This window comes from Neodiprion fabricii, chromosome 3 (genome assembly GCF_021155785.1).
Source record: "Neodiprion fabricii isolate iyNeoFabr1 chromosome 3, iyNeoFabr1.1, whole genome shotgun sequence".
NCBI classification, from domain to species: Eukaryota; Metazoa; Arthropoda; class Insecta; order Hymenoptera; family Diprionidae; genus Neodiprion; species Neodiprion fabricii.
Window position 1 is genome coordinate 121,063 of NC_060241.1, and position 9,497 is coordinate 130,559.

Here is a 9,497-nt window from a genome sequence, read left to right on the forward strand (position 1 = left end):
AATCGGCAATTAGCGGTGCTCAATCGTTGTGAACTAGCCTGGCCGCGAGAAAAATGCAGGCAATGTGTAACAATTTTTCTCTTCTCATAAAATTCAGTGATAATGATTTTGAATGCGCATCACTGTAATTCATATTTGTGCAGCTATATTTCAGTTAGCATTAAGCCTAGAATTTCCCGAAGGTGTAGGTGTACCCGCAATACTCATATACCAATCGGCTGCATCGTTGAATTTAAGTGGCATAATCATCGCGTAGACGAATTACCTATCAATGTTGGCAGCCTTCCGACTAGAATCGAGTTGAGTGCCACTGTCTCGCAGTAGTAGTACCTCAGCGCGACGGTGAGGTGGGAGAAAATTTTACTCCGTGGTTGTCAGTGTTCTTCGGTCAGTCCCGCGACGAGTTGGTCTCCGTTTGCTCAGGATCTGTGAACAATTACGGGGTGAAAAGCGGATACATTGACCACCATAAACGTAAGTGAGGTGGATTTAACAAGTTTTGTAGCGGCCGCCGTCGCTACCACATGAATACTGCGACAAAAGTGGGAACACGTAGGGTCCTATGATCAATGAACTCCGAGTGGATGTGTCGGGGCCGTAGGTCGGGGCGTGCGAGCGGTAGAGCCTCGTCGACTGTCTCTCTCGTTTCATCCATCATTACGGGCCTTTTGTTCAGTGCTTTTCTACGGCGACGTTCTATCCGTGAAATTCGTTACGGTACTCATGTTACCATGCCGTAATTGTGTTAGACACGTACTTATCAGTCAATATTTTCATCTCCGTACGTGTATCTGGAACTTGTTTTCGGATATCCGACAGAGAGGTAAGCATTAGTTAGTTACGGTGCAACGCTACGGTACATACTGCAGCTGCGGTATGTAGCCAACGGTGAACCGCGAAGCTCTATTATTTAATCCGAATTTCAACTGCAACGTTATACCTAGGCGATACACGGTTATACGAGTGTGGCATTGATTTTTGATAAGGCCCCATCCGACTCAAAATAGAGCCCCACTCGAGTTGAATGGGCTGTGAGTAGATGAAAGACCTAGGCGAGGCCACTAGAGAGGCGCCTTGGAAGCTTTATACGGGGCCTGATCGGGATTATTCTTTCTTTTACGATCGGTGTGCAGAACTGTGATAGTATTCATGAAGGAGGTTTAACCGAACAATCTCCTTTATAACACCATAAAGTATCAAAGTTGGTACAATTTCAAAATGAGGCATCAGCTGGATGCCTATCATTTTCTATACTTGTCTGCTGGTTTCTAAATGATTATTTGAATACAAATACACGCCGGATTAGGTAAAAACATGGTAATGCAACTGACTAGCAGCATTAAAACAGGACATTCTGTTTCAACTTATGAAATTACGTACTTTCAGCGCCCAATTAAAAAAATATTCATACTATAATAGGCATTGACGGGGACTAATCGAACAAGGGCATAAATCAAATTAATGCAGGTTGGTTTATTAAGAATGATAGGTGATATGTCACTCGCGCTTGTTCGAAGCCTGTAACTTGCATGACAATATTGTAGCGGGTGGAGTCAATTACGTGTCAGCCCATTATACCTAGAGATCAGTACCAGCCGACGGATCCAGACCACACGGGGAACCTTGTTCTTATAACTTTATCTTATGTGAGAAAAGTGACAAACGCCTAAATGGGCATTTTTCATTGGTCCAAACGACGGTTTCTTACTTTCACGGCCGTGCCACAATCAGCCGGATAAAGCTACAGAATCCCCCACGGCCCGAGCTAAACCCGTTGAAATGCACCGGAAACATTGTGTAATGCAATGATTAAATTTCATTTTCCAAGTTTACCGTAACTTCGCCTCTTGTTTCCTCTTCGGTATTGTTGGGGAACATGTATCTAGGTATAAAAAACGTATATATTATAGATATACCTATGCGTACGTACGCCACCTGCATGAAAAAATCTCTTATGATGTATACAGTTTCCGCCCGATGACCGATGACCACCCCCGCAGTTATTTAATCGCAAAGAATATATGCAGCTACTAATTAGGCACTGGAACGGCGTAGTTTGTTAAAGAAAAGTGCCCATAGGTATACAAGTTGTTTGTTTCAGATGACCACCTAACGGATACCATAGATCGTCGTATTCCTCGACGTTCTGAACGACACATACCGCGAGCTCCAAGAGCCTATAACGTCAAATTACCGTCGTAAGATAAATGGTAATCACGCGAAGATGAATGACATTGAGAATTTGGGAATTAATTCCGCCGGGGGCATCGGCTCGAAAATGCCGCACAGCCACTCGACACCAGCCGGCGTTGACGGCGGCAGCCGGACACCACCTGCAACGCCGAGGAAGGCTGGCAAAATGCTCGCTGTTCGCGTACAGATGCTCGACGATACCGTCACAATGTTCCAAGTTCAGGTAAACACAACAATTTGCATAGGAAATAATCGAACAAGGGCTTCTACTTTTTTTCGCAGTTATTCCTTGTACTCCATCGCACGGACAATCTAAGATATATGTAATATTGCCCAAAGTTTGTGAAATGAATTCGAGAAATATTTAATGACCCTTCCGATTAAGATTAGGTTAGATGACAGGGTGTCTGGACGTCATCTCGATGGCTGTATATACCCAAATGTATGTTAGCTAGTTCCCTCGTCGATCGTTCTTCGTTTGTGCATGGCACGGGTAGCTACATCACTGCTTGGATTCTAAGTAATGCATTTAGAGACCCTTAGATTGATTCTGACGTATTTAAGGCCACCGGTGTAGTCTGCTGCCACCTGTTAAGAATGTCAAACAGACGCATTTGGTCGTCTTGGATGAGTCAGAATCGATCGGAGAGTTCGTGTATACCTGCCTATTTCTCACAGAATACCGATTTAACGCACATGGTGGGTGATACATGTATATGATAATTGTGACCGAGTGTCTACTGTATCGTTTATGCAATATCGTTATCTCAATTCTGCAAATAATTTTGAATGTCCTTTTTACCAATCACAGCCCCAACCTATTGTGCTAAGCACTGATTTGCAGCGTCTTGATTTCTCGCACCGTCATTTATGTCGCACAAAGTAGCATTTGTGACGTTGGGTAGAGAATTGTAGGTACCCAGTAAATAGAGTTTACTACTTGGTCATTTTCTTCTTTTTCGAATTAAGCTGTCATTGAACGAACCTGCTGTGTATAAATTGATGCCCTTGGTTGATATCATAGATTAAATAATTCCCTGTTGATTGGAAAGATTGACAGCCAGCAGTCGCACACCATACCGCATAACAGACCTATAGTTAATATTATATGTGGTCCTTTTCTTTTCCTTGCCTGAAAAGCTTTCAAGGTCAGCTTTAATTTGTATAGGAACTACTAGCCAACCTTAAATTTAAGTATACAGTGAAATTGAATTTGAATTGAAATTGAATGCAGTTGATTTAAGTTAGTGACTATGATATCCTCACCTCGGATCATTGTGAATTACCGTAGACAAGTGATTGCAAGATTTTGTAGTTTTACCTACGATGTTAATCTTTGTATAATTTCTTCTTTCACTGAATTCTGGATTGGTGAAGGCCTTTTAGGTTCCGAAAGTATTGAAACTGAGATCAGCAATGTTCTGGAATGCTGCTGTTTAGCATTTATTTTTTATTGAATCTAAAACGGTTTGGAATCCTAATAACGATCAACTATTCTTTTACTTTTAACTCATACATGTCTCGTTATTTCTTGACCCACGAACCAATGTCAAATGTTTTTTTTGAAAATTGCCATTTCAATAGGAGATGTTAATTCTTACTAATGTTGGGCATCGTATGTCTTACACGCTTTACGATGAAGGCATTAGAACATTTCTAGAAATTGGTGAAGAATGTTGAATCTTCCTCAATATCATGTAAACTTGCCATGTGAGAAATTTTATTTTGACCCTACTTTGGTGACGGATCTTGCCTGTTTGGAATGTCTGCCGTAAACTCTTCAGACACTGGCTCAACATAGTTTCCAATTACTGTCACATTTTACACAGTGGTACTTTTATATTTGGTATGTGCATATTAATCACATAATTTTTACAGGCAAAAGCGTTGGGCAGAGTATTATTTGACCAGGTTTGCAAACAGCTGAATCTCTTGGAAGCGGATTATTTTGGATTGGAATACCAAGAATTAAATGGGACAAAGGTTGTGGCAATAAGAATTAAACTATTTATGTTTAAATTGAACCCTATATACTCCAGGTTTTCTTTCTTTTTAGTATTGGCTGGATTTAGAGAAGCCTGTTTGCAGACAAGTCGGACTTACTCTGGTAGACCCGCTTCTGCGGTTTTGTGTGAAGTTTTATACCCCAGATCCAGCACAATTAGAGGAGGAGTTTACCAGATATTTATACTGCTTACAAATAAAACGGGATTTAGCTCAAGGGTCGTTACAATGCAATGACAATACAGCTGCGCTAATGGCCAGTTATATTGTGCAAGGTACGCTCCTGGATATTTATGCAATTTGACACTCACCGACCCGTCCTTCATTCCATCGCAGGTTCACTTTACTCAACTGCATTGTCTAGCTCGATTATTTTCTGCATTACTTCCAATTATTCTTAATGTGTACGACCTCAAAGTGGCGCGGAAGCATTGATTACTTTAATTTAAGCACAATAGCCCTGTTGGCAACGAAATTGCTGTCATACTGGTTACTTCGCTTATCTTCTCACTTGCTGTTGTTCATGACGCATTTTATAGTGTGTTTGTAAATTTCCATAGAACTCTCTGGCTTACAATTAGAATGATTGAAAAGTTTATAAAGAAGTGTAATGCTGAGCCTGTTGGCCAATCCTGTGGGTAAAAACCACCTGGTATAATCGACCTGGTGTTTAAGTGGGTCGACCTGATTGGTAAGTTCAATATATTTTTCCAGCTGAATGCGGTGATTACGTTATAGAGGATTATCCCGATCACACTTACCTGTCGACATACAAATTTATTCCTCATCAGGACATGGAATTGGAACGTCGTATCATGGAGAATCATAAAAAACATGCGTAAGAATATTATTGATTGTTACTTTTATGTCAGTTCTAAACTGGATCAGAATAATTTTACATATAGAAAATAAGAATTCCAAAGACTCAATGTCAATCATATTAATTGAAATTTTCTATGTTTAACGCAGAACATTTCTTTATCTAGTTTCCACAGTCGTCATACTAACATGAATAACTTTTTATTTCACCACACAGTGGACAGTCTCCTGCGGAAGCAGACTTGAATTTATTGGAAACGGCTCGGAGATGCGAATTATATGGAATGAAAATGCATTCTGCTAAGGTTTGTGGTGATTATTATTTTTTGGCGATTAATAACAAAATTATCGATTGTTGCGTAGACTGACATTACCTGTTCTTGTTTACAAGGACCACGAGGGAGTTCCTTTGAATCTTGCTGTGGCACATATGGGTATCGTAGTCTTTCAGAACTACACAAAAATAAATACATTCAGCTGGGCAAAGATAAGGAAAATCAGCTTTAAACGAAAACGATTTTTAATCAAATTACATCCTGAAGGCTACGTGAGTATGTTTGTATCTGAAACTGAAGTTTCGTAATGCATCTTTGATTCATTGAATTCTTACCACTTTTGTGTAAGATCGTAGTGCAATATTGAGGAAATCAGATAATTCCAATATATGTATATTATCATAGAGAGTGATGATTGATTAAGTTCTAGCAATCTTTGTGCTTATAGGGATATTACAAAGATACAGTTGAGTTCTTTTTTGAGGGGCGCAATGAGTGTAAAAATTTCTGGAAGAAATGTGTCGAAAATCATGGATTCTTCAGATGTTCTACTGTAAAACACGTTGTTCGGCAAAAAACTCGAGTCTTGAGTCGCGGCTCGTCCTTTAGGTATTTAGCTTATTGGCTTTTAGACAAAGTAAATACACATCTAATTGAATTCGAGAACCAGATTTCATATTCATTCTGACATCAAATGAAAGAAGAACATTTCGTAATCCTGTTAGTCCACAATTTACATGACATGTTTCCTCATGTTTAGGTACAGCGGCAAGACTCAGAAGCAGATTGTAGAATTTGTCCGAGACAACTACGTCAAGAGACAAACGTTTCATAGGTGAGTAATATCTGATTAGGATTAACCAATTTCTTGTGAATAGTCTATACATATGAGGAAAAGTCTGTTACAGGTAGTGCATGCATTAAATTGATGCGTATACATACACATATCCCATTTCTACTCCCACCTAGATATTGATTTGGTCTATTAACTTTTCATTGATGTATTCATACATAAAGACATAAGTAGTAAATGACAAGAAATAGCATGTCCTACACTGAGGTAGACATTGGTCTACTGCTAGGGATCGTGTCAATAGATACGAAAAATTTTTTTTTGCCACTCCTTATTTAAGTTTTTTTCACATCCGGTAGATTTCACTAATTGAGCAGTGCATCCATTTGTAAAATAACTCATAACTCGCATGTAGCTAATGTTAGCCACGGCAGGGTTTTGAATAATTCGTTTTACCACACGCTTAGGATCATAGGGATACTCTGGGGATATTGTTTTTTATAGAGTTATTTGTTAAATCTCATCTCCCTCAGGTGTCTATTGTATTTGCGTTGGTTTGTTTGTTTGTTTGTGCATTTATTTTATGTTTGTCAGTGTTGCCTGCACGGACGAGGGTTGCGGGGAGTCAGGCTCATCATCAGGCACGATTAGACCTGAATAATTATTGTATTCTCTTTATGATAGATAAATAATCAATAACTTGGTCGACTAATGCACGCGCGCGCATCACACGGCACAACCATGCACGCTTACACACATATATAAATGCTCAAACAGCGCGCGCATTTGTGTGTGTGTGCATGTCCGTACGCGCGCGCGTGCGCGTGTGTATTTAACATGTTTGGATACATTAATCGGGAGGATTCGCTGAACTGAAAAAGGTACCTACGAGCAGTAAACGAATACTTATCCATGTATTTGGACACATACCTTCGAATAGCTACAGGTATTCCGTTCTATGGATAATTGTTCGTTTGCAGCCCGTAAGTATCATTTGCCCGTCACTAAAACCTAATGGTATGGTGTACAGTAAAGAGCTTAAAAATACTTTTGTATAGTATTGCAGTTCAATACCTCTACCACGGATCTTTCTTTAAAGAGAGACTAGAGGCATAGCTAACGAACTTATAATCGTCAATGATTATTATTATTCAACAGGTGTCATATTTTGATAAGGTCTTTCATATGAATTTTCATTATGCACTAGTGACATTAGTTGTCAGAATTATTATCTAAACTGCCTTATAAAATCACTGCTCTGTGATTGTTCATTTGTGAGGAAAATTATAGTCCAGAGCTTGTCTACTGGTATTTCGAAGAATAGCTGAAAATGATGGTTTATGTAGTGTTAACACAGTGAGGGTTTTTGAGGCATACATCGATGATTTTTTCAGTACTAACAAATCGAACTAAAACATATTTTTTAAGTGAAAATTCTTACGGCGTGCCTCTGTATGGTGATGAGTCAATGAAACTGTCACACAGACAATAACTTCTTATGGTGAGCCTCGTTACAGAGAGGGAATATTGCCGCGTATCGTATTATAAATTATAGCACAATAACATCAATCTATTCTAAACCTATCGTTGTAGTGCGTTGATTTGAGATGAGAAGACATAAATATATTTCATCGTAACATTTGAAAAGCACTTATTCTTTTTTGGCCATAAGATAATATTTTTAAATTGACGGCAAAGGAGTTTCACTTTAACCGCGCGTAAAGGTTACACCCGGACGATTATGTGATTCTCTTTCAAACAACTATTGTCCGTTGGTTTTTTTTTTACTTAAGGAGTGTTCGTACACTGCTACAGTGGGAAAACGACTACACGCACTGTGTGACAAGTTGATTAACATTGGGTATTCACTAGATTAAACCTAATCGAAAAATATAGGTACTAAAGCAGTCACAAGATGCAGTCCAGTCGTCTTAAATTACAGTGGTAGGGAGCAGTAAAGGCACAGACTAAAATTGCTTGTGAGGAAGAACTGAGGCTTTCGTATTTTGACAAAAAAATTTGGGGTATAATCAAAGGTAGCAGCAACCCTGCCCAATAAAATTGTAATAAGTAATACGAATGCTTGAAGAAGTTGGTTCCAAACGAGCATTTGACAGCATAAGTCTGATGCTGAACTTGACTCTCTCTTGCTCACAGGTCCAATTCGTTCCGGCAGACTAGCGGTGGTAGGGCACTGCAGGGCTCGGAGGGGGGAGGTTATCGTGGCGCCACCCCAAGCAGCTCCCTTATGGGCAGCTCCAGCATCTCTGCCCACCCCCTCCTGCCCCTTGGCGACCCTGGTACGTACCACCACTGACAACAACACCATCACACAAAAGCTTTATTTCTTTACTTTCTGAGTATTGTTGAGTCATATTTTTTATACAATACTCTTCTATTCTGTTATATTTCTTGTTTTGCATTCCCTTCTCGTTTAGTTCGCTTTCATTCAAGTATTGCAAGACTTGCTGTCCCATATTGTAGCGTAGCCTATAATTAGTGCAGTATTCTTAGGATGCTTCTAATTGTAAGTCGACATACATAACCGAATCGAAAGTTTTTACAATTTCTATGGGGCTTTTTGAATCTTGAAAAGTGCCCATCATGCTTCTAAAAACTTAAAAATATAAAATATAAAAATATTTCTGTCACTTGTCAGCTAAGTAGTAGGCACACCCCTGAGCGTACGAATTTCTGATTGATAATCTATGTCTCAGAGAACAGAGCTTTGATCACTATGTCAAATTCGGGTAGCTGGAGTATAATTATAGTGCCGTTAAGAACAAACCATACATAGGTGTAAACTTCTTCCCAAATGCCACTACCTACTATTTACTGACACTCTGACTCACGTGGATTTGTCAAGTCGAGCCAAAATCATGGAATTTTGAAATGAATATGTATGATAAAATTGACCGGGGTTTGACCTCAATTGATCTCCAGTTTTGGGAACACCAGCTCTGTCTCTGTCATGCGGCTCGATGACACTGGATTCTCCGACGACTGCGACGAGTGTCTCGATGGGAGGGACGACGGATCGCCGTCGCGAAGACACAGCTACGTCCTTTCGGACGCTCACCTCTATCGACATTCACTCCCCAGCCACTCCCAACCTGGCACCAGCGCCATTGCATCATCTTCATGCCAGCAGTCAGCAGCGGATTTCAACAACAGGTCGTATCAGCCCCTCTAACAGCAGTCCCCTTGAATTCCCACCACCTCGACCTTTGCCTCGACATCCATGGCAGCGCTCGGCCAGTTGTCGCGATCTTTACGCTTCGAGCTTTGAAGATTCTGGCAAGTCGCGTTCCAGAAATGGCAAAAATTCCACAAACTTACCTCTAGAACCATTTCAATTACCTTCTCAAGGCGAACTTGACAAGCCTGTTACTCGATACGACGAGACTAATCGA

At 40.1% G+C, this 9,497-nt stretch overlaps 1 protein-coding gene across 5 annotated transcripts in view; it reads left to right on the plus strand.

Moving 5' to 3' along the window:
• The first annotated feature begins 330 nt into the window (after positions 1-330).
• Positions 331-9,497, plus strand: part of LOC124179123 (FERM, ARHGEF and pleckstrin domain-containing protein 1-like) — a 32,344-nt gene continuing 23,177 nt past the window's right edge. For 2 of the 5 annotated variants that reach the window (XM_046563226.1, XM_046563228.1), the window contains exons 1-11: positions 331-474; positions 2,102-2,416; positions 4,072-4,176; positions 4,250-4,472; positions 4,912-5,035; positions 5,234-5,321; positions 5,408-5,563; positions 5,740-5,900; positions 6,052-6,126; positions 8,242-8,384; positions 9,028-9,258. In XM_046563226.1, the coding sequence (XP_046419182.1) occupies positions 2,225-2,416; positions 4,072-4,176; positions 4,250-4,472; positions 4,912-5,035; positions 5,234-5,321; positions 5,408-5,563; positions 5,740-5,900; positions 6,052-6,126; positions 8,242-8,384; positions 9,028-9,258 (1,498 nt within the window). In that variant the 5' untranslated portion in view covers positions 331-474; positions 2,102-2,224. Of the gene's footprint in view, positions 475-502; positions 824-2,101; positions 2,417-4,071; positions 4,473-4,757; positions 4,889-4,911; positions 5,036-5,233; positions 5,322-5,407; positions 5,564-5,739; positions 5,901-6,051; positions 6,127-8,241; positions 8,385-9,027; positions 9,259-9,497 lie in introns of those variants that run through there. The other 3 variants (XM_046563227.1, XM_046563231.1, XM_046563229.1) reach the window with 3 other exon arrangements.